The sequence below is a fragment of the Danio rerio genome, chromosome 15 (assembly GCF_052040795.2).
Source record: "Danio rerio strain M-AB ecotype USA chromosome 15, GRCz13ab, whole genome shotgun sequence".
NCBI lineage: Eukaryota > Metazoa > Chordata > Actinopteri > Cypriniformes > Danionidae > Danio > Danio rerio.
Window position 1 is genome coordinate 9,076,964 of NC_141035.1, and position 26,174 is coordinate 9,103,137.

Genomic DNA, 26,174 nt, shown 5'->3' on the forward strand with positions numbered 1-26,174 from the left:
GTTAAAAATAATGATGATTTGTTGCTTGGTTGGTTGGTTGGTTGGTTGGTTGGTTGGTTGGTTGATTTGGTTGGTTGGTTGGTTTAAAAAACTTGCTGGATAAGTTGGCGTTTCATTCCGCTGTGGCGACCCCGGATTAATAAAGGGACTAAGCCGAAAAGAAAATGAATGAATGTATGAATGTTAATAATAATAATGATAATTGGTTGGTTGGGTTGTTTGTTGGTTTGTTGGTTGGTTGGGTTGTTTGTTGGTTGGTTGGTTGATTCATTCATTGACATACTTAATTTTTTTTCTATTTATTTATTTAATTTTTAATTTATTTAAAATATAAATGTTGCAACATTAGCTTTTCACATTTTAAACATTTAAAGCAATAAAAAAACAATAAAATGTAGAGCTTGAATTGTTCAAATGAGTACAAATTTCATATTTCTGACAATACTTAAAACAGTTACATTTCCCCAAGAGATTGGGCTAAAAAGGAATATCGTTAACACTTTATAATAACTACAAACTATAAATAATTTATTAAGCATTAGCAAATAGTGAATTCATTATCTGTTAAGCATTAACTCTACATTAATAAACGTTAGTAAGCAGTTTATAACTGCAGCTACAAATGCTCCATTCTTGACTTATAACCATATTTATAATGTGCTTAATAATTGTATTTTCATACTTAGTAAATTATTTTTTTTATTACTGAATTAAGTATCGCATTATTTACAAACTAGTTGTATTTAAGAGTAGTTGAGGGTTTTTAGGATCATTCAGAATGAGTTAGTAAATGATTAATAAACTATTGAAATCAACATTTATATGTCTTATTATTCAGGCATAGACTAATAGTTAACTAATATGTTAATAAATGCTTTATTAACTCAACTTCATGCTGTTTTGTGACCTAATCTAAAGTGAGGACTATTCATGCTTTATAAATCCCTTTTAAATGACAAATAAAGGCTCAGAATCAAATGAACTATAATCTTTGCAATCTTTTCTAAAATGTAAAATTACTGTAAAGTTTAAACATTGCTGAATAACAGGAGTGTCAAAATACAACAAAACTGGATAAAACAACAATATAATAATTAAACAATGTAATGAAATGTAATGTTTAAACTCTACAGTGATTTTATTTTAGATCAGGTTGCAAAGATTTATTTTTTATTTGAAGTACAGTTTCATTTGTGTATCTTTAATTGAAATGGAAAAGAATGGATAATGTCATTTTTCCTGTTTAGAATTTAACTGAGCTTTTATTTGTCATTTAAAAAGGATTTATAAAGCATGAATAGTCCTCACTTTAGATTAGGTCACAAAATTAGGTGAAGTTGAGTTAATAAAGCATTTATTAACACACATAGTAACCATTAATATATGCCTGAATAATAAGACATATAAACATTAATATTAATAGTTTATTAATCCTTTACTAACTCATTCTGAATGATCCTAAAAACCCTCAAATCTCTTACTCTTAAATACAACTGGTTTGTAAATGATGCAATACTTAATGAAAAATAAATAATTTACTAAGTATGAAAATACAATTATTAAGCACATTTTAAATGTAGTTATAAGTCAAGAATAGAGCATTTGCAGCTGCAGTTATAAACTGCTTACTAACATTTATTAATGTAGAGTTAATGCTTAACGGATAATGAATTCACTATTTGCTAATGCTTAATAAATGATTTATAGTGTGTAGTTATTATAAAGTGTTACCGGAATATCACAACAGTTTGATTTGTACATGAAATCTTGACTTGACTCCACAATCCTGCAAAATAGTCCAAGTATTAAAATAAAGGTTTTTGTTGAAAATGTGCATGTACCAGCACTAAAATATTTATAAAGTAGAACGTGTAGAAACTGCAAGACACAATTTGATAGAATTTAATCAAGTTACGACTTCTCAACCAATAATTCTGGATGTTTTTGGTACATTTAGGCCATTTGATCATGTTTTAGCATGTATGTGTGTGTGTGTGTGTGTGTGTGTGAGTGCAAGCGCACGTGTATTAATACCAAAATGAAGCCTTGCATGAAAGCTAATTCATCCTCACTCTCATTACCTCAGCATGGGGCTCTTTCACAAGTAATGAATTTTAATTTTCCTGTGCCCAGCAAAGGTTGACAGACATACCAATCACATAACATTCAAAATGATATTACCTCTCGCATTAGTTCTCATTTAATCTTCTTCCAGCTTAAAGCCACAAACTCACTGTGAAAAGGGAATTGATCAGATAAGCATGCCTTTCATTTCAAAGGCCTAATCATAAGTGCACATATGAAAAAAAGTAAATCAAATAAAAAAATAACAGCTGTTCAGCCGACTTGTTTTTCAGCGGCTGTCTTTTGATCTGAGAGATATATGCGCTAGAAATGCCTTGATGGATCTGACTTAGACACCTGCTGTGACCCCATATACGGTACTGTACGGTAATATTAAAGGTCATACTAGACTAGAAACAAGAGAGCAGCATTCCATTTCCATACACGAAGTAAGCTCTTACTCTTAACACTATAGAAAAATGTTGGGTTTCACACAATTCCTCCTTGTGGTAGATTGAAATTAAAAGTGGAACATAAAACAATTAAGTTGTCTCATAAAAACTTAAGAAGTGTATTGCTTCATCTCAATTTAAATAGTTTAAACAAGCAGGAAAATTATTATTTTTTAAATAAATACGAATACAAATCATAAGACTTGTTAAATCTCTAAAACGGTGGCGCTCGACATTGGCAACCCTTGGAAAGTTCACTTGATATTTATCCAAAAAATGTAAGATAACATTTATTATACATATTCACATTTAACATGTTTTTGTGTGGAAAAAAATTAACAGTATTTAATGTTTCAGTAGACATTTCACTACGAAGGGTGTTTTTCGATGGAGTTGGGGGTTTTGAGCTCAATAATGTTCATGTCTGGTGATTGGGCTGGCCAATACTGGAGCACCTTGACCTTCTTTGCTTCTAGAAACTTTCATGTGGAGGCTTCTATCCTGCTGAAGAATTTGCCCTCTCCTGTGGCTTGGAATGTAATGGGCAGCACAAATTCCTTGATATCTCAGACTGTTGATGTTGAATTAAACTTAACTGGTTTCTGTGAGAATCTTGGGTCCATGCGGGTTCCTGTCACGGGCGGTGAGGGAAAAAGAGGAGTGCAGACCCAATTGCAGAAAAATGAAGGAATATTTATTATAAACTACAAATAAAAATAAAAGGCAAAACAAAACTACCCCGAAGGGAAAACATTAATAAAAAGGCAAAAACAAACTTGACAGGGCTGGCAGGACAAAACAGGACTGGAGACAACAAGACAGAGTAATATTGACGACGAACTGACAAAGGACTGAAAACATGAGGGGGATTATAAAGCCAAAAAGTAAATTGAAACACAGGTGAACACAATTAACTAAATATGGGTTAACAAGGAGGGTGGGACTAGACAATAGACGGGAGAGCGCATGACACAGAGAGACAATACAAGCCATGCGCTCACATAACGCAACACTGAAGCACACGACAAAAGCACGTGACCACAATGTAAACACCAAGCCACGTGCTTTGACAAGAGACGCAAGACACGAGCACACGATAGATAAATACCTTACCGTGCGCTCACACATAAGCAACGCGCATGCTTCATCTCAGCGCCAACCAAAACTGAAACCAACTAGACGGAGGCGCCGAGAATAAAGCAGCGCGCTGCTGACAGAACAAACACAAACACTAGTACAAGAGCGCGCGCGTCTGAGGGACGCAGAGCGTGCGCGGCCACATCAAGTGGCAGCGCGCACACTCTGCGTACACCCACGACGGCGCGCGCGCGCACACAGAGACAGAAACAGGACCAGACGTGGAGTAGTGTCAGAGCTCTGCCACCAAAACAAGAATTTACAAGACCAAAGTGGCAGAACCCTGACACTAGCCCCCCCCAAAAGGGACGCCACCTGGCGTCCCTAAAGGGAACATCCAACAAGGTACAAGACAGACAAGAAACAATACAAGACAACAAAACAGGCAACATCAACAGACACAAGACAGGGGGGTGAACAGGCAAGACGACATGAAGGGGGGGAGGGAGGGAAGCCAAGCCGGACTCAACAAGACAAACAAGGGAGGGATGGGAGGGCAAGACCAGGGAGGATCAGGAGGGACAGTCCAGGGTGGATTCAGTGGGTCGGGGGCCCCGGCAGGGAGCCAGGGTGGAGCCGGAGGGTCCGTCCAGGGTGCAGGGAGGGAACACCAGGGAGGAGCAGGAGGGACGACCCAGGGAGAGTCTATCAGGGGAGACAAGGCAGGAGGTTGGTGGGGAGCCGGCTGGGCTGGAGGCCTGTGGGGAGCCGGCTGGGCTGGAGACCAGAGGGGAGCCGGCAGGGCTGGAGACCAGAGGGGAGCCGGCAGGGCGAGGCGCCGGGCTGGGACCGGCAGGGCGAGACGTCTGGGTGGCGCCGGCAGGGCAGGGAGCCGAGCTGGGGCCGGCTGGGCGAGACGTCTGGGTGGCGCCGGCTGGGCGAGACGTCTGGGTGGCGCCGGCTGGGCGAGACGTCTGGGTGGCGCCGGCTGGGCGAGACGTCTGGGTGGCGCCGGCTGGGCGAGACGTCTGGGTGGCGCCGGCAGGGCGAGACGTCTGGGTGGCGCCGGCAGGGCGAGACGTCTGGGTGGCGCCGGCAGGGCGAGACGTCTGGGTGGCGCCGGCAGGGCGAGACGTCTGGGTGGCGCCGGCAGGGCAAGGAGCCGGGCTGGGGCCGGCTGGGCAAGACGTCTGGGTGGCGCCGGCAGGGCAAGACGTCTGGGTGGCGCCGGCAGGGCAAGGAGCCGGGCTGGTGCCGGCAGGGCAAGGAGCCGGGCTGGGGCCGGCTGGGCAAGACGTCTGGGTGGTGCCGGCAGGGCAAGGAGCCGGGCTGGGGCCGGCAGGGCAAGGAGCCGGGCTGGGGCCGGCAGGGCAAGACGTCTGGGTGGTGCCGGCAGGGCAAGGAGCCGGGCTGGGGCCGGCTGGGAAAGACGTCTGGGTGGTGCCGGCAGGGCAAGGGACCGGGCTGGGGCCGGCTGGGCAAGACGTCTGGGTGGCGCCGGCAGGGCAAGGAGCCGGGCTGGGGCCGGCTGGGCAAGACGTCTGGGTGGCGCCGGCAGGGCAAGGAGCCGGGCTGGTGCCGGCAGGGCTAGACGTCTGGGTGGCGCCGGCAGGGCGAGACGTCTGGGTGGCGCCGGCAGGGCGAGACGTCTGGGTGGCGCCGGCAGGGCGAGACGTCTGGGTGGCGCCGGCAGGGCGAGACGTCTGGGTGGCGCCGGCAGGGCAAGGAGCCGGGCTGGGGCCGGCTGGGCAAGACGTCTGGGTGGCGCCGGCAGGGCAAGGAGCCGGGCTGGGGCCGGCTGGGCAAGACGTCTGGGTGGCGCCGGCAGGGCAAGGAGCCGGGCTGGGGCCGGCTGGGCAAGACGTCTGGGTGGTGCCGGCAGGGCAAGGAGCCGGACTGGGACCGGCACTGAGGGACGCTCAGGGGCTGGAGCCGACACTGGAGGGCGCTCAGGGGCAGGAGCCGACACTGGAGGGCGCTCAGGGGCAGGAGCCGACACTGGAGGGCGCTCAGGGGCTGGAGCCGACACTGGAGGGCGCTCAGGGGCTGGAGCCGACACTGGAGGGCGCTCAGGGGCTGGAGCCGACACTGGAGGGCGCTCAGGGGCTGGAGCCGACACTGGAGGGCGCTCAGGGGCTGGAGCCGACACTGGAGGGCGCTCAGGGGCTGGAGCCGACACTGGAGGGCGCTCAGGGGCTGGAGCCGACACTGGAGGGCGCTCAGGGGCTGGAGCCGACACTGGAGGGCGCTCAGGGGCTGGAGCCGACACTGGAGGGCGCTCAGGGGCTGGAGCCGACACTGGAGGGCGCTCAGGGGCTGGAGCCGACACTGGAGGGCGCTCAGGGGCTGGAGCCGACACTGGAGGGCGCTCAGGGGCTGGAGCCGACACTGGAGGGCGCTCAGGGGCTGGAGCCGTTGTGGTGGAGGAGCCCTTTCTCCTCCGACGCTTCCTTGGTCTGGGTGGCGGGAAGCTGGCCACCTCTTCAGACACTGCAGCATACTCCACTGCCTGCTGGACTGATGCAGTGTCTGTTGCGGGTGCTTCACTGGGTGATGCTGCAGCCAGTGTTGTAGCTGGGTGGGCTGCAGCAGGTTCCGTCACCAATAGAGGGGTAACAATAGAGGAAGACCTGTTCCTCCTCCTCAGTTTCCTCTTCTCTGTGGGAGGCAGCAGTGAGCTGGGTTCAGGTTGGTCTGTTGGTGGAAGAACAGAGCAGATTCTCTCCTGACGACATTCATGGGCAACTTGATTAACCATATGGTCCACAAACTGTTTGTACGAGTAGCCCACCAATCTCTGTATCTGCAGAGGATAGAGGGGTTTATCAAGAGCGAAGTTCAGGAGATTCAAAAGAGCCCAGTCATTGAACCCAAGCCCCTCTGCTGCCATACGGAACCTCTCCGCAAACTCCTTTAGCTCAGAGCCATGTTGCCGCAGCGCATGCAGACGGAGAAGCTGTGGCATGTGGCTGAGGAAGGAGTCATCCTTCTGCTGGGTCCTCATTTTGGTCAGTTCGTACTGTCACGGGCGGTGAGGGAAAAAGAGGAGTGCAGACCCAATTGCAGAAAAATGAAGGAATATTTATTATAAACTACAAATAAAAATAAAAGGCAAAACAAAACTACCCCGAAGGGGAAAACATTAATAAAAAGGCAAAAACAAACTTGACAGGGCTGGCAGGACAAAACAGGACTGGAGACAACAAGACAGAGTAATATTGACGACGAACTGACAAAGGACTGAAAACATGAGGGGGATTATAAAGCCAAAAAGTAAATTGAAACACAGGTGAACACAATTAACTAAATATGGGTTAACAAGGAGGGTGGGACTAGACAATAGACGGGAGAGCGCATGACACAGAGAGACAATACAAGCCATGCGCTCACATAACGCAACACTGAAGCACACGACAAAAGCACGTGACCACAATGTAAACACCAAGCCACGTGCTTTGACAAGAGACGCAAGACACGAGCACACGATAGATAAATACCTTACCGTGCGCTCACACATAAGCAACGCGCATGCTTCATCTCAGCGCCAACCAAAACTGAAACCAACTAGACGGAGGCGCCGAGAATAAAGCAGCGCGCTGCTGACAGAACAAACACAAACACTAGTACAAGAGCGCGCGCGTCTGAGGGACGCAGAGCGTGCGCGGCCACATCAAGTGGCAGCGCGCACACTCTGCGTACACCCACGACGGCGCGCGCGCGCACACAGAGACAGAAACAGGACCAGACGTGGAGTAGTGTCAGAGCTCTGCCACCAAAACAAGAATTTACAAGACCAAAGTGGCAGAACCCTGACAGGTTCCAGTAGGTCTCCTGCAGTATTTGTCAGGATTGGGATGTGGTTCAACAAATGATTGATTGGAAAATTCTACCTTCTGCCACAGATGATCCACTAGAAATCTAAGTATTATTTGTTGCTCTTACAACTGGGATAGACAGCAAACTTTTGTCTGGCAGTAAACACAATCTTTATATACAATAGTATATACAATGTACTATCATTCGTTCTTTCGAACCAACTCTTGCACATTTCTCAACATGCTCAATTTCTTTATATATATATATATATATATATATATATATATATATATATATATATATATATATATATATATATATTTCATGCTGTTAAACAAAACTCTTGCAATATAATTGAGTTTTATTTCAATTTAGACATTTTTCTCATAAAATTCTTACAGAACCAAAAGATATGAGGTGTACAGACTGCATCAATTAGATTATAACTTTTTTGTTCCTCTCCCTCTTTTTTTTCATACAATTTCATTTAAAAATAATCATGGGAATAACCTGCTATTATAGCTATTTTTGTTTTTTCGATTGTCTACAGAACAAACCATCGTTATACAATAATTTGCCTAATTACCCTAACCTGCCTAGTTCACCTTATTAACCTAGTTAAGCCTTTAAATGTCACTTTAAGCTGTATATAAGTATCTTGAAAAAGATCTAGTAAAATATTATTTACTGTCATCATGGCAAAGATAAAATAAATCAGTTATTAGAAATGAGTTATTAAAACTTTTATGTTCAGAAATGTGTTGAAAAAAATCTTCTCTCCAATAAACAGAAATTGGGGGGAAAAATTAAACAGGATGGCAAATAATTCAGGGGGGCTAGTAATTCTGACTTCAACTGTATATACATTAGACCAGGTACAGTATATATAGTTGAAGTCAGAATTATTAGCCCCCCTTTGAATATATATTTTTTTCTTTGTTAAATATTTCTCTAATGGTGTTTAACAGAGCAAGAAAATTTTCACAGTATGTCTGATAATACTTTATCTTCTGGAGAAAGTCTTATTTGTTTTATTTCGGCTAGAATAAGAGCAGTTTTTATTTTTTTAAACACTATTTTAAGGACAAAATTATTAGGCCCTTTAAGCCATTTTTTTTATAGGCTACAGAACAAACTATCATCATACAATACGTTGCCTAATTACCCTAACCTGCCTAGTTAAGCTAATTAAACTAGTTAAGCCTTTAAATGTCACTTTAAGCTGTATAGAGGTGTCTTGAAAAATATCTAGTCAAATATTATTTAGTGTCATCATGGCAAAGATAAAATAACTCAATTATTAGAGATGAGTTATTAAAACTATTATGTTTAGAAATGTGTTGAAAACATCTTCCCTCTGAAAATTGGGGAAAATACATGGAAGCTAATAATTCAGAAGGCTAATAATTCTGACTTCAACTGTATATAATATGAAATAAAAAATGTATATTCAATTCAAGTTTCTTTGTATAGCGGTTTTTACTATAATTTTTGTTTTAAAGCAGCTTTACAAAAGGTGCACATTACTGCGTTACAATCAAATGAAGTTAAATTTACAATCAAATATAAGTTATTATGTACATAGTTAACCTGCATTTTTATTGCATAAAGGTGATGTCTATGTGAAAAAGTTCAATGCATTGTGTATTTAGTTTATGCGATGTCCTAGAAGTCCTCGATGGTTGGCATTATCTCTTCATCTCCTTGTATGAGTTGTCCTCGAAGTCCTCTATGGTTGGCATCATCTCTTCATATGTGTTGTCCTAGAAGTCCTCTATGGTTGGCATCATCTCTTCACAGGTCTTGGATCACATCAATGGCACTGCACAATCTCTAGAGGCCTCGGGATGAGTATCCACAGGTGGAAATAGGGAACAAAGAAAACAATTAGCGTAGCTGCTGTTTATAGTGTATTTAAACAAGAGATATTGAACATCAGTGCAAAAAGACATGCTATGAATGAAAATAGCAGTTATATAAACAAACATGTAAAGCATATAAGTATTTCTAATGCCGAGTTCAGACTGCATGATTTTCAAAGTAGTCGTGTCACAGATGTTGTCACACTGCATGACTATCTGGGCTAGCGTTTCGTCGCTGCTTTGTTTACACTGCAAGATGGATCGGTGACAGGGACATTCACATTGCATGACTTTACTATAGGAAGAATCGCCGACAACGTCGTCCAAACTACGTCTCACAGCCAAAAACACGTATTATATCTTTTGTTATTAACTACATAATGAGAAAGAAGCCTTTAATGGGATAGAACATGTACATATTTGCTCACCTGGGTTTAAAGGGAATTAGCCATTTCTCCTTAACGTTGATAATAAACTAATTTCTTTCTGTATTAAACGTCAAACAGACACGGTTGCTCCTGAGTCCTGTCAAACCTCCACTAGTTTTTCCTCCATTTCGTGGGTCCAAATAAACCGAAAAAGATCGCTTTTAACTTCTCCCCCAGCCTCCCGCTGGCCTGCAGCAGTTATACACACACACACACATGCAAGTCAATGCAGCTCTCTCATTGGCTGTAGGCGATCGCTGATGTTATTTTCAGTCAAAACTCAATTCACACAGCATGATTTGAATCGCCGACAGCTCCAGATATTTAGCACGACTCAGACACATTAGTCCAGATCGAGGGGTGTTATCACTGTGTAATGAATTGAGATGGTTTACTCTGGCTGCTCAATGTTTATTTGTTAGCTTTTTTTTTTTTTTTTTTTTTTTTTTGGTGGTGCCCAAAGCATACAATGTATTCTACAGTGGCTTGCTTGGCTGCTTTCTGGTCATTCATCAACGAGTGATTTCCATTATGTAGTGCAGTCAGCTGAAACAGAAAAAAAGCTCTTTCTGGATGTTTGGTTCAGTCATTTTTTTCTTTTATTTCTGCTTCCTGCACAACCTAAGCACAAGTGTTTATGAGATATGTCGGCACTTTAATTCTCTACTGAGAAATCTGAGTGTTTAAGTTGATTCAATAAAGCTGCTCCGAAGCTGAGTAATCAAGCTATGCTGTTAAAAACAAGTTACAAAAAGCTAACTATATTGAGAATGTCAGTTACGGTGACAGTTAAAGTGAACAGATAATTTGACAGTAAATAAAATCTCTTGTGAGAAAAACAAGACATTTTAGTATTTTTTGTGTGCAAAGGAAAAGAATATAGAATAAAGCATTGGTCACATTTTAATTGCAATAAAATAAATTCACCACTGCCTAAATTGATTTAAAATACAATTAATCAACCATTTGAAAAATTCTATTCCATTTTAAGTAAATAAAAGTAAAAAAATTCCAAAATGACGTCTGTTATATTGTTATTATGTTTATTGACAATCATTTGTGGTAAACTAGTGTTGTTTTTATTGTAACTATACTTGGCTTGTCATGTATTTAAATGTATTTTTAATTGCACAAAACAGTAAAGTACTTTGTTAGTCGGCACATCAGAATATGTGTGCTTATTTTAAAATGTGCTTTAAAGTAAAAGAAAGTATCCATAAGTAGCTGTTTGATTCATTTGTTAATATACTTTGTGCTAGTACTCAAGATTACCAGCAAACTTGGTCTTGCAGATTGCTGCACACATGCACTATCATAACTTCATTCCCTGCCCTCAATGAACATTTCCTCCACTCACCTAGCCCAGATCTCCCTTGATTGTAAACACACAGTTGAAGCTTGTAAAGACTGATTACCAGAACTGAAAATACACCTCACTCACACACACATTGTTGAGTCTTGTTTTCCATGTGAAGCATTTTTCCTTGGTTTTCCTGCTGCGGTTTTGATAGTGGTGGGCAAAGCAAGGCTTCATAAAACACTGAAACAGTTGACGAAAATGTGTCAAAACTTCCAAACGTTTCGAAGCCTGTCTCTACAGTGACACCTAGTGGACATTTTATGTATTGCTCTGGAACAACTTCAGCAAAGAAACAGTAAAGCAAATTGAGGTATTAAACCCCACATTGTAGAGGTGAGGTTTTAAGGGATTTAGTGAAGCGGTGAGAGCTTCAAACTAGCAAGCAGAGATAATGGTTTCAAATTCAGGATGATGCAGCTATAGTCGCTATTTTAAAATGCTCTTTTAAAAAAAGTTTTCTTTTAACATTGGTCTGAAATCCGATTGAACACTTTGAGAATAAATCTGTATTGTTTTGGTCATAAAAATGTTACATTATTAAAAGACATCAAGTCATGTTTAGTATTTGTACAAGTCATGATTCAAACCTGTTTGCAGCACTGGTACTCTGTGCACACACATGGTTCACTAGGCTAAATAAGATTTTTCTTGTTCCAATCCTGGCAGTCAAATGCAGATTCGCAAGGTCTTGAATCGCTTCTGAAATGACTAATGCTTTGAATTGTTTTAATCATGTGACTGGGTGTTTCAAAACACTTCAGTCACATGACCTGGATGGTTTGGATCATGCTTGGATCCTTGCAGTTCTGGATCTCACCACTGTACTGAAATGTGCCTTGTCCTGTTTACCGGTAATGTTGTTTTGCCACTGTCCTGACAATTTTGTTGTTTTTGACTATGCTCTTTGGATTTCCCTTATGCTCCTGTTTGTACCTGTTTGACCATTGCCTGCCTGACTACTCTTTATTATTAAACTGCACATGAATCCTCATCATTGTACCCTGACTTGGTGTTACATTTACATTCACAATTAAAATTTCAAAAAATCTGCCCATAAGATATTAAGCACTTTGCATTACTATTATGTAAACTTAAATGCATCCAAAAATGTATTTAGTATCACTTCTACTTGTCAAAAGCTGTTGTATTTATGAAAACACATATATTAGCACTAGCAGAATCAATATCAGCCCCTGACTTAGATGAATAATGACTGATCTTTAGTTGCTTAACAGCTTTTTATATAATGGTGCATTTCCCTCCATAATATCAGGTCAGCCTACTGCATTTAAAGGCCACAACTACACAAAAAAGCCCTTTAGGCAGTATTTAACTGATGTAGAAGCTTTGCCCTGTTGTAATAAACGACCAAATTGAGCAAATAGCTGATCTGGGATCTGCTTTAAGTGGTTTGGGTCTAAAATGTGAAACGTAAGCTGCTGACCCACCGTACACCTGTACCAGCACAGCAGCGTTTGCTCCCACAGGGACAAGTGTTTAACAGCTCCAACACAAACGTCTTCCTTTATTTTCTTGGCAAAAGAGAGTGGCAGTATAAATAGTTCAAGGAGATCTGAGTTTCAAGCCATAAAAGTAATAGCGAAAAAAATGTGTCTAGCATTTACATATATTGCTGAATTCAGGGTCTCTTTGGGTTGTTTAAATGACATTGCTATTTTTTTTATTATTATTATTTGACAGGTTTTGAAGGGATAGTTAACCCAAAATGATATATTTACTCACTGTTAAATTACTTCCAAATATTTACTTGTTTCTCTAGAAGATATTTTGAAGAAAGCTGAAAACCTGTTGCCATAGACTTCCAAAGTATTTATTTTTCCTACTAAAGTAGTCAATAGTTACATAATTCTTTCAAAATATCTTCTTTTGTGCTTAAAAGCAGAAAGAAAGTCGAACAGGTTTGGAACAAGTAAAGGATGAGTAAATTTTATATATATATATATATATATATATATATATATATATATATATATATATATATATATATATATATATTTTTTTTTTTTTTTTTTTTTTTTGTAGGGTAAACTATCCCTGTAACTAAGATGTTCAATACAATGTTACTTGAGCTAGCTGACTAGTTACTGTGGAAAATCTGAACTTCTGGACATTCGCGCAGTGTTAATCAATCAGGAGTTTTCTCTTGTAGGGGCATGATTATGACATAGCGCCTGTTGTTGGTGTCCCGAGGGGAAATCCTCTTGCTGACACTAGACAACAGCTCATCAAACTGGGCTTGGCTCAGTCGGAAGCACTAAAGCCTTTATCATCCAGGTATAGTTTCTGGAGGAGTTGATGCACCTCTCAAAGGATCTAGTGGACTCTAGTGGCACCAAATAAATAAGTACACAGTTTTAACCTTCCTAAAGCACATAAACTAAGCTATTCTCTCAATAAAATCCACGTTAGCCATTTAGCATTGAAGCTAGAGTCACCGGGTGGACAGAAGTGCTGCCCATGATGCAAATGCACATCTATTGTGAAGGGAATTTGACAAGCGAATGAAGCGAGTATACTCAAATTGTTCATGCTTCTATATACGCACAAATAGTGCAATTTATTTGAGCGTCCTGCATCTGGTGTAAACACAGCATTAAAGAACCTTTAAAGAACACATCATAAAAAGCTCAATAGTTTATTGTCGTAGTAAAATTAATAATACATATGTACTTATTGTAAAGACTGTTACTATTTTTAAAGTTTTTTCTATGCTAATATACTTCTGGATAACATTGAGTTTCTGAGTAAAAAACTTTTACCAGTTTGCCCAGCTAGCTTTTTGTGTACGCCGGTGGACTTGAGATGCAGAGAGGAGTTGATCACGATGACGGGATTCGAGTCCAGTGAAGAACAGTTCCAAAAAGCGGGTGAATGTGTTAAATCTGAAAATGTGGTAAAACCCTGCTAAAAAAAACAGCTTAAATCAGCATAGGCTGGTTGGCTGGTTTTAGCTGGTTGACCAGCCTGGTTTAATAGGGGGTTGGTCCTTTCCAAGCTGGTTTCCAGCTATTTCCAGCCTGGACTCAGCTGGTCAGGCTGGGAGATGACCAGTTAAAACCAGCTTGACCAGCCTAACCAGGCTGGTAGCCCAGCCAAAACCAGCTGTGTCCAGTTTAAACCAGGCTGGTCAAGCTGATTTTAGTTAGTTTTAGCTGGTCATTTTCCAGCCTGACTAGCTAAGACCAGGCTGAAAATGGCTGGAAACCAGTCTGGAAATGGCTAAAACCCCTCTAAAACCAGGTGGATTTTGTGCATTAGTATAAGAAACTCTAACATTATTGTAGAGTAGTGTCATTTCTGCACCTCAAAGTCTCAGTAAAGGTGTAGTCAAATTAACAACATTTCTGTGATATTTCACATGTAAGAACAGTACAAATAGTGTAGTGATGAATGACGCACAGCCAACACCGAAGTCTTTATTTTCCTTAGCCAATCACTTGTATATCAGTTGAAATTATAAAATTAACCTGTTGCATAATAGGCATGAATACATTTTGTCCTTCATGTTATATTTCACTTAATGTGAATCCATAATGAAGTAACTTGGCAGAAAAGGTGGAGCCTCAGTAGTGAAAGTACATGATCAAGGTAGATCAATGAATGAATGTAAGGCTGGATGAATAAGGGAAGTCTATAGATCACGAGTCTCAAACTCGATTCCTGGAGGGCTGCAGATCTGGACAGTTTTGCTCCAACCCTTATTAAACAACTAATCAAGGTGTTCAAGACTACTAGAGACATTGTGTGAGTTGGATGTGATTGGAGCTAAACTGTCCAGACCTGTGGCTCTGCAGGAATTGAGTTTGAGACCATTGCTGTAGACCTGTAGACCTTGGTGGAGAAAAGGGAGTATGGAACCAAGGTTGAGCAGAAGGGTTATAGGGCCAAGGTAAACCCTTGGGGCTGAGTGATCCACCTTCCATGATAGAGCTGTGGACTCAAATATCTAAAGCACATCCACTGTTTTGTGCAGCATATTGGAAATGGCAGCGGAACATAATGCTAAACACAATATTGCTTCTAATCTTTAGTCTCTACTATATATTCCAATTATAGCACGGTGCATCAACATGTTATTCTGCCAAGTATTCTCCATCTATAAACATTATGGCATGCTGCATGAACTCATTGTTTGGATGCTGAACAGGTTCGTAATGATTTTACAATTCGTAGCAATGCATCATTGATGCCCGTGTCTGCATTTGGATATTCCACGTTTGTGTTGCTGGGAAAGATGGGATGCAATCTTGTGATGCTAGACCAATCTCTACAAGGATTTCTGGATGGTGGAAAAGCAAAACAGTTCCTAAAAGGCTCAATAGACAAACCAGGTCTAAACCAACAATAGCACTGGCATCAGACTTTCTTGATGGTGGAAAAAATATCCCGGCCGAGCCCCCAAATTATGTTGCACTGAACAAGGGGTAAATGTAAGTGCACCTTAAATGGAATTAAAATACAAATCAAACTAAGGATTAAGGTGGAAGCAGATGGATCAAGGAGTGACCTAAAATGTGGATGGACAGGTCGGAGTCAGAGGAGTGGAAGGCCATGTTGAAAGCAGGTTGAGGACTTACTAAAGCAGAACTGGGGAGATTTGTGGAGTCTAAGGACAGACAGACATCTGTGTTGCCTATACAGAGAGAGAGAGAAATAAAGAGAAAATTGAAAGGGTTGTAGAACTGAGATAGAGTCCAGGAATGGTTTGAATGCTCACACATAGATAGCAATGTTTTGATATGACCACACAGACTTACACGTCTCAATTGTAGATACCCGCACAGCATTGCGGTGATTGACAAAACAAAAATATGGTCCCCTGAACAAAAACTGCTAATTTTTTAAGCTTGAAGTAAACAGATTTTGAACTCAAGCTTCACCGCTGGGAACGATAGTGTTGGCGCATACACTCACACATAAACACACCGTCACTTACCTCAATTCACATTCACCTTGAGATGGACCATCGGGTATCGTGACTTTATACAATGAAGGACCATTACAAAGTAATACTTAGCACTCCAGCTGTACAAATTCAAGATACAGCATCAACAGCTGCCGTGGTTTGGAGAAGGGGTAGGTGATGTGAAGAACTAATCTTCACAGCTGGGAATGGCAGTACTTTAAGTTTCCTGATGAGTCAGGGACTTTCCACACACCACCACCTCATTACTGCATACATTTCTCCAGATACACCACACATAGATTGTTTTTTAAAGTTTTGTCTTGTTTAAATGTGCGGGAGTAGTCCGACTTCCACGTTGTGCTTGCCAAACCGATTGAGTGATCGGCGTGAGCTTATGAAGTCATGGCCATGCTATGGTGGCAAAATGCATACAAAGTCTGACCAAACCATCATTTTTTTTGTGTGGAGGGGGCAGAGGTGTGGACTCGAGTCATGTGACTTGGACTCGAGTCAGACTCGAGTCATGAATTTGATGACTTCAGACTCGACTTGACAAAATATCAAAAGACTTGCAACTCGACTTGGACTTGAACATAAATGACTCGGACTTTCACTTGGACTTGCGCCTATTGACTTGTAAAGACTTGCTACTTTCTATAAAAAGCCCAAAGATAAAAAGTATGTTGACACAGAACGCTCTATCTCTGTGTGTGTGTGCGTGTGTGACAGAGAGCATGCACGCATACTTTCGACCACTAGCGCTTTGTGGCGCACTTCCGTGTTTTTGCACCAGCGGGAAATTTGAAGATGCCATTTTCCTTCTGACTCGGAGAGTGAAATAAACACATCCGCGATCTGCTCCTTTTGTTTTATTCAGCGGATTTACAACATCTGTCAAAGGTAAGAGACTTTACTACTCGCAATGTGTTACTGTTGTGCAAAAGCATTGTCTTACTGTTGTGTATAAGTCAATGAACTTCAGTTTTTTTTAAACCAAATTTACCCTCTTGTGATTTATATCATATAATTATGAATGAACATGGCTTTAATTTATGTTTTTGCATTTGGTGGTTTGTGTCAATGCGCATATTATGTTTTATCTTTGTGTTTTGCACATCCTCTGACAGTATTTTCTAACTATTTAATTAGTAGTAACATTAATTACATGCCATAATAACTAGATATATAATTTATTTTTAAAGCTCTTAAAACTGTAAAAAAAAAAAAAAAAAAAAAAAAAGTTTTTTGTTATTTTCTGGTGACATTTTGCAATAAGGTTTCTTTAGTTAATCTATGTACTAACATGAACTAATAATGAACTATACTTCTAAACCTATATTAATTATAGTTTAACATTTACTATTGCATTATTACAATTTAAAGTTATGCTTGTTAACATTAATGTTAATGCACTGTGAGTTAACAAGATTTAACCAATAATTTTATTTCCATTAATTAAAGCATAAAATAATGAATACTGTAATGAACTGCACTGCATTGTTTGTTCACATTAGTACATGCATAAACTTAATTAATTAATACAACCTTATTGTAAAGTGTTACATTTTTCATATTTTGGATTAATACTATTAATTTTATTTAGTATTTAAAACCTTAAAGGTATTTTTATTATTGTTGATGTTATGCCTCTTAGCAATATTTTAGTCCTCTATATGGTTTTTAATTAAATTTTTTATTGCGAGATTGTAATGTAATGCATATATATTGTTGAATTTCTGTTTGTTTGTTTTTCTGTATTTCCCCCTCTATATTTAAGGATTATCTACTATTTTTAAAGTACTTAAAACCAACCATCTAATAAAAAAAAAAAAAAATAACAATCACATTTTGTTTCATGAGTGTCTTTGTTCCTGTTTTGTAGGACTCTTATTTTAACAGATTTCATTTGGAAACACTTGACTGATCATTCAATTAAAGTTTTACCTTTTTATTCCATCACTCAATGAGATCATTTAATTGTGAGTTGAATTACTCCATTTGTAATTGTTTTTAAATAAACTAAAAACGAAGACTTGTTTTATTCAGTTTGTTGAATGTGAACTTCTCTACTTTACATATTAAAAGATATTTAAAACCACTATGAATTTATTTAAACTAATATTTAAATTTATATAACTGTTTCACTGTGGGTATTTCTATTTTAATTTATTAAGCACATTTATTGGCTATTCAAACATGAAAACAAGTTTTAGATACTTTGTGGCTCTAATAAATGGTTAAACATAACAATATCCCTGCAGAAAAATCCAGCTACAGCCAGCCTAGGCTGGTAAGCTGGTTTTAGCTGGTCGACCAGGCTGGTTTTAGAGGGGTTTTGGTCATTTCCAGGCTGGTTTCCAGCCATTTCCAGCCTGGTCTTAGCTGGTCAGGCTGGAAACTGACCAGCAAAATCCAGCTAAAACCAGCTTGACCAGCCTGGTTTAAGCTGGACATAGCTGGTTTTAGCTGGTCATCTCCCAGCCTGACCAGCTAAGACCAGGCTGGAAATGGCTGGAAACCAGCCTCGAAATGGCCAAAACCCCTCTAAAACCAGCCAAACAGCCTAGGCTGGTTTAAGCTGTTTTTTCAGTAGGGATTTTTGACAAAATGTTCTAAAATGATTGTTTACAAGTGCCTAAGTGGGATTCGAACCCCGTTCTTTATGAAAAGAAAGAAAAATCTGATTGGCTCTGACATTACTTTCACCAGTGGGCAGGTACTTCAATCTGATTTGCTGGTCTCTCACGCGCGTATTCAGTCTCTCTGCGTTTGCTTGAGTTTTGTCCACACTAGCGCTTCATAATTTTCCTGCTTTTGCTCTCCAGAGATCCTCCTGATAAATTGATTATTCCAGAATGTTGATATGGTTTATATATTGCTAAACTATTTAGTAACAATACACGAAAAACTATGAGGTTAAGGTAAATTCTATAATAAATACTAGTGTTTTTGAGAGTTAGGTATACTGCCTATGTTTAAGCCTAGTATTATTTACAAGTTGTTAATGAATGCTTCAGCATACTGTAGTATTAAGAATAGTGAACTAATAAAATGAAATACAGAGTGTAGTTTTACTACAGTAAAGTGTGGTGAATTGTAGTATAATATACCCAATACTGTAAAAAAAACTACAGCACTGGGTCATTTGTTTATATTACACTTGTGTTACCATAGCAACTATAATATTACCCCAACAGATTAATTAAAGTACTTTACTATAGTACTGTACAAAACCCTGTCCATGCCAATAGATGTGTTCAGGGGCCCTGTGGAACAGCTTTTCCTCAAAATGAAGAGAATGACATGGAAAATGTCCTCCACAATCTCATCAATAATGTGGAAGACAGCAGAGACTAGTTCACTTTATTTTAGTTGCCATGATAAAATGGGATTGATAATGAGATTTATTTAAAGAGTGAATAGTACAGTAGGCTATAATACCTAATCAAGTTTTTCCTTATTTTTATCACAGTTACAATTCTGCTTGCGTTAGTTATATTTTTTTGTTTAAATGTTTTTTATTTGATTAGTATAGTGAACCTTTTGGATGTTTAATAAATGTTTGTAAAACAAAATGCATTCTTTACATCCAACCTCTATTATCTGTGTCTTTAAGTGTTTGAAACTGGAAATATCTCATCATAAAACATACAGCCAAAATGTTATGGTTTATTAGATTAAAAATTTAATATGTAAGTCTATTTTAGTATTTTGGTTTTTGTTAATAAATAGTGCCTCAATATAAATCATATCAAAAAGCACAAAAGGAAGAGGAAACACAAGACACAAATTCTATATATAATCTCTGAGAGCGCGCAGGAAAATGTGTGTGTGAGCAGTGCATATTTGAGAGGGAGAAAATTTGGGCGTGAGCAGCGTATATTTGAGAGCTCGCAAGCAGTTTTGTCCACAGAGGAAATCGGTGCACGAGCATCACACAAGGTAGAGAGCAAAGTTCTTCATTGTTATGTGAAGAAAACAATGTTATTGTTTGTATGAAGTAGCCTACTTCATTTAGAATATTTGCTACCATTTTACATTGCTGCTAGACAGATTTGCATCTCCATCTCTTTAGCACACACGAGATTCAATTGACAAAATACCAATTTCACTCAATTTTACTTTGCAGCATACAGGAGTTGTTGGTCTACTGCTGCCTCATTGAGGTTGTTTATGTAGTTTTAGTTAATCACAAGTTGATCACTGAAGACATAACATAGCACAACTAAACTTAATGAACTAGACAGCAGTAGACCTGCAATTTCTGTGGGATGTGAGGCAAAATGGACTCTTTTTTTGGTGGAACTCATTCTTGTGCAATAGGCTGTGTAGACGAGACGCAGCACTGTTTAGCACTTTTTCAGAAAATTACATTTGTATCTTTATATATCTAAGCAATGTTCTTTCATTAAAAAAAGGTTTGTTTATTAAATACAGATCTTACAGCCATACATAATCTGTTTAAATTTTATTTTTCTGTTAAAAAGACTCGAAAAGACTCGAAAATCAAACTATAGGACTTTGGACTTGACTTGAGACTTGTTGCCTTTGACTTGGGACTTGACTCGGGACTTGCCTGTCTTGACTCGGGACTTGACTCGGGACTTGAGGGCAATGAATTGAGACTTACTTGTGACTTGCCAAACAATGACTTGGTCCCACCGGGAGGGGGCATGGGGATTTATGTCTGCAATGAAGAGAGACAGCAACTGTTTAGATAAGTGATTTTATGTATGATTTGATTTACAGTTTGGATATTTCGATTTTCAGTATTAATTACTTATTTTTTTATGTTATATTGTAACATAGATAACAATATAGAAGTTTATACTTACCTGTTATTGGTACCCTTCAGGTAGGGGGTGGAGCATGGACTATAAAAGGGGAAGCCAGACTCCCATTTGGGGCTTGTTTACCAAGTCAGAGAGCGTCCTTTCTTTTGTGTATACTGAAGATACTCGTTTGTATATATCATTCATTAATTTTCTTTTAGGCTTAACCCCTTTATTAATCGAGGGTCGCCACAGCGGAATGAACTGGCAACTTATCCAACACACAGTTGAAGTCAGAATTATTAGCCCTCCTGAATTATTCACCCCCTTGTTTAATTTTTTCCCCAATTTTTATTTAACGGAGAGCAGATTTTTTCAACACATTTCTAAACATAATAGTTTTAATAACTCATCTTTAATAATGGATTTATTTTATTTTTGCCATGATTACAGTAAATAATATTTTACTAGATTTTTTTCAAGACACTTCTATACAGCTTAAAGTGACATTTAAAGGCTTAACTAGGTTAATTACGTTACCTAGGCAGGTTAGGGTAATTAGGGAAGTTATTGTATAACAATGGTTTGTTCTGCAGACTGTCTGAAAAAAAATAGCCTAAAGGGGCTAATAATTTTGTCCCTAAAAGGATTCTTTAAAAATTAAAAACTGCTTTTCATTCCAGCTGACATAAAACAAATAAGACTTTGTCCAGAAGAAAAAATATTATCAGACATACTGTGAAATTTTCCTTGCTCTGTTAAACATAATTTAGGAAATATTTAAAAAAGAAAGAAAAATTCAAAGGGGGGCTAATAATTCTGACTTCAACTGTATGTTTTACACACATTTACACATCTGCAACCCATCACTGGGAAACACAATGGACAATCTAGTTAACCCAGTTTACCTATATTGCATGTCTTTGGATTGTGAGGGAGACCGGTCACCCGGAGGAAAACCACGCGAACACAGCAAGGACATGCAAACTCCAAACAGAAATGCCCAGCCAAGGCTTGAACCAGTGACATTTTTGCTGTGGGGCGAGAACGCTACCCACTGCACCACTGCGCTGCCGTTTATATATTTAAATAAATATTAAGTGTTTGTTTCTTTGTTATTTTTATTTTGTTGTTTTGGTCATTTGGTTTTTTTAATGGACATCTGTACATACTGCATATAATTTTTGCCACTGGACATTTTATGGTGCACTGGGAATAAAATTCACCTCTATTTTTACATTTTCTGGTCATGCCATTGTTATTTATTTTATTTATTTTTTTATTTTTTATGAACCAGGCATATCGTCCCACAGTAAATTCTGAAGAACCTATAGCATCACAGATTTAATGTAAACAGATACATTAAATTCAACCAAAAAATGAAAAGATACTCACCATTTACTCACTCTTGTTCCAAACCAACTTACTCACTCACACTTTCAATTAGTCAGGGGTCACCACAGCAGAATGAACCACCAATTACTCTGGCATATGTTTTATGCGGCAGATAATGAACTATACTTTAAGGCATTAGACCAAATAATCATTCATAAAACCCATTCACTTCAGGATGATGGAACCAGAAGTACCATAACACCACCTAGTTATAGGGTTTTGGCCTACAAAAATCCATCATCCCCGCGGAACTCAATTAACTTTGAACAGGAGACAGTGTTTTAACTTTGAAAAATGGCACACTTCTCCTTTAAACAGCTCCACTGCTGGTAATGAAGGCAAAACACTATAATCCCAATGTCTTTTCTGACCTTCCTCTTGATTCGTTTCTGCTTCCTCTCGGTTTAATCACTTGATTTGTCAGCCAGCATCACTATTTAACATTCACACTCCATGTCAGTTTCGAGCACACCTCACACCTCATGTGCTCATGTTGATCTGGAATAATGAAGGAGGCAGTCGACACCGCGGTCGGTACAACGCGTCCATAGCATGTGGGCCTTGAATGAGACAGATCCCAATGTCACCTTCAGGAGAACTCAGCAGTGCCTGGCGCTTTTGGGAGGCCCACACAGTGATCCCCTACTGCCACGAGACAGAGTATTAGCTTGTGAATAATTTCATGCATGCTAACACGCTGATTTACGAGCTACTTTACAGTTCCTGGGATTTAGCTGTAAATAGAAGTGGATACTTTGTGAAAATGTTGTGTTATTTATTGGTATATATTATTTTATCGCCATAATAGGAAGTGTTTTATGCATTAATATATAATTAAACTTTCTAATAAATATTTTACTTAAAAGGTCATCATTCACACGCTGCTTTATATAGCTTTTTTACATTCTTATGGGATGCAAAACACAGACGTTTCGGTTGAAATGGCTTCTTTAGTGTGTAACACAATCCTACAACTCCATTCTCCTTTTCCATAGCCAATTACATCACGTCATCAACTAGACGACTACTCAGTAGTTAAGACCAATCTCATTTTCATTTTAATAAAGCGAACAACATAAGGAATATTTGCCTCACTTCTAAAAACAATGGTTAAATGATCATCATTCACTTCTTCATGTTTTCGTCAATTTGTACAAAGCAATTTCGACAGTGGAAAATATAAAAAAAATCTATTTTCATGTCATGATTTAATTTATGTCCCAATAGCCAGTTTCTCAGTTCAATTGGGTTGTCGTGGTTCTAACCTTTGACCACCACCCGTTCTACAATGCACCGGCCCCTTACGGCTCCCCCCGCAGGTGGTGGGCCTGCGGGAGGATGGTTCCACGTCACTCCTTCAGGCTAAGTCCAGTCGGGTTCCGTGGGAATAAAACCGGCCCCAGCTGCACCATACTGGGCGACGTCATGGTCCTTGATGTCATTGTACTCATAAGGCATTCAACAATCTACGTTCCTACTCTCACCTATGGTCATGAGCTTTGGGTCATGACCGTAAACACAAATACAAATGGCCGAAATGAGTTTCCTTCGAAGGGTGGCAGGGAGCACTCTTATGGATAGGGTGAGGAGCTCTGACTCCCGGGAGGAGCTCGGAGTAGAGCAGCTGCTGCTCCACATCGAGAGAAGTCAGTTGAGGTGGCTCGGGCATCTGTTTCGAATGCCTCCTGGACGCGACCTAGGGTGGTGTTCCAGGCATGTCCCACTTGGAGGAGGCCTTGGGAAAGACCCAGGACACGCTGGAGGGACTATGTCTCTTGGCTGGCCTGCGAACACCTCAGGATCCCCTTGGAGAAGCTGGAGGAAGTGTCTGCGCCCCAGACTTGACCCCGGAAAAGCGGCAGAAAATGAATGAATGAATTAATGATTTATTTCATTATGGCTACACTCAAAATCCATGATTGTAGATAAATGTTAAATCATTAAAGAAGCACTGGAAGACCCAATTCCTCATTTATTCCTCTTGGTGTAAGTGATTTTATTTTATGAATTCAAAGCGCTTCTCTTTGTAGGAGCGGACTTAACCAATAAGCACGGTAAGCAGGCGTTTAGGGCATCAGGGAATTAGGGGGCCCTGACCAATGCCATGAAGAATATATTTATCATATAGCTTTTTTATACATTTTCTATCGTATGTTGTAAAATCTGTCTATAACTGTTAAGTTTTAAACGTTATTACTTCTTTTCAAACCCGGAGGCCCCCATGAATAACGGAACGTTCCTTCCGTACTGCACCTATGCGAGGTATGAGCGCTTCAATCAATACACTGTGCTTCAACCAGCCAGTGTTTCTAACTTAGCAAAATTTCAGACTCCTTTCGTTTTCAGAACATTTTTTAAAAAGCGACTAGCAAATGCTTTTAGGTGTTACTGGAGATTTTTAGAGACACTTATGTGTACCGTTCCTAACATTACTCTTCGTCAATGGTCTCTCCCACACCTCAGAGCACTCAAAGTGCCACACAGCCATCTCTCACACCTGCAGCATTAAAAGCAGATCATTCCTCTGCATACCGATGACAAATGGTTAGCACTGTCGCCTCACAGCAAGAAGGACACTCATTTGAGTTGAGAACATTACATATTTTATTCTAAAACATAAAATCACATGTTTTCTAATATCAAATATAAATCATATAGATAAATAATAAGGTGATTTATTAAGAAATGAAATGTAATATGTATCATTTATTAGGAAATGAAAAAAATCCTAGAACACAGTAAGGAAAGCTTCTAACTACACCTCCAGAGTTGTAGTTGCAAGCATACAAATTTGCGATACAGTTTGCGAATGTTCATTGGAGCAATGGATTTGGGAAATGCCAAATCAACAAATGTATAACTTATAATGTCGCCGACATCGCCTGTAGTCCCATTTATTAATTTGTTAGCAACCAACATCTTTTAAATAAGCATAATTAATTAAAATACCAAGAATGGAATGTAACTGATGTGTTTTATGTCTTAAAATAAAACATGAACACAAAATGAGTTTGTGAAAGCTACGGACCTTATTTTAGCGATTTAACCAAAATCCCATTCAAACATACCCATTAACTTTGAGATGAGGGAACTGCTAAAATGCTAACTCGTTTACAGAGGTGTAAAGAGTACCTGAAAACCATACTTGAGTAAAAGTACAGATACCTTACTGTAAAAATTACTCCATTACAAGTTACAAGTCACCAATTCCAATAAGACTTGAGTAAAAGTATTAAAGTATCCAATTTTAAAAGAACTTAAGTATTTTACTCATACTGAATGTAGGCTCAAAGGACACTAAAAAAGGTTTTATTTCCTAATATAGATAGTAAATTAAACACCTCAATGTTTCAAAATGGCAGAACAAAATAGATAGAAATTGAACAAAAAGTCTCAAACTCAAATGTTCAAAATGGCACAGATAATTAAAAAAGTAGTAAAAAAACGTAGTAAAAAAAAATCAGCTGACTTTCATGTGATTTACCTCACTGTCTCAAAGGGGGGCAATACTTTTATTTTGAGTAGTTTTTCAATTGATTAGGATGTTTTCTCTGTAATAATATTAAACAAAGAGGGGCAGTGTTATTTTGAAACTTAGTAAACTACACATAAATTCAATAAAAAATACATCACAAACTCATAGCTAAATGCACTTGATGCAAAATGTATAATTTCAGTAAAACATTTATTCACGCTGCACTAAAAAAAATTAAGCTAAAACATAGTCATGTCATGTCACAGTGGTTTTGCTATATCAGTAAGTGTATTAAGTTCACTTAATTCACATTAAATTAACATTAAATAGACTCTTACTTCAATGTGTTTTCTCAAATTTTACGATAAATTATTAAAAGCACTTATTTTTGTGGCAAACAAAGACACTGCATTCTGTAAGAGAGATTCTGCATATCGGCAAATGAAAACATTTCTTTCAGATAAGGCCATGAATGGTCATCAGTGCTGGCACTGCTTGATGTGCAGACTTCGGCTTCATCATTTGCTGCAGCCATGTCGCTAATTA

The 26,174-nt window shown here is 39.4% G+C and overlaps 2 protein-coding genes across 16 annotated transcripts in view; one reads left to right on the forward strand and one right to left on the reverse strand.

The window, feature by feature from the left end:
- The window catches only part of cadm2b (cell adhesion molecule 2b), a 462,115-nt gene that overhangs the window by 311,064 nt on the left and 124,877 nt on the right, over nucleotides 1-26,174 (forward strand).
- On the reverse strand, nucleotides 2,193-7,406 carry LOC147833584 (uncharacterized). Of its 6 annotated transcripts, none has more exons than XR_015509032.1 (4): nucleotides 5,683-7,406; nucleotides 4,924-5,561; nucleotides 4,566-4,868; nucleotides 3,149-4,513 (listed from the first exon to the last, which is right to left on the reverse strand). XR_015509032.1 is itself a non-coding variant. In XM_087283701.1 (3 exons), exons 1-3 carry the CDS (start codon nucleotides 6,595-6,597, stop codon nucleotides 4,166-4,168), a joined length of 2,325 nt encoding a protein of 774 aa, XP_087139827.1. In that variant the 5' UTR covers nucleotides 6,598-7,406; the 3' UTR covers nucleotides 3,155-4,165. The 6 variants fall into 6 exon arrangements, 4 of the variants coding, with proteins under 4 accessions (XP_087139828.1, XP_087139829.1, XP_087139827.1 ...); XR_015509033.1 differs by having other exon boundaries at nucleotides 3,191-4,500; nucleotides 4,550-4,868; XM_087283701.1 differs by having other exon boundaries at nucleotides 3,155-4,513; nucleotides 4,924-7,406.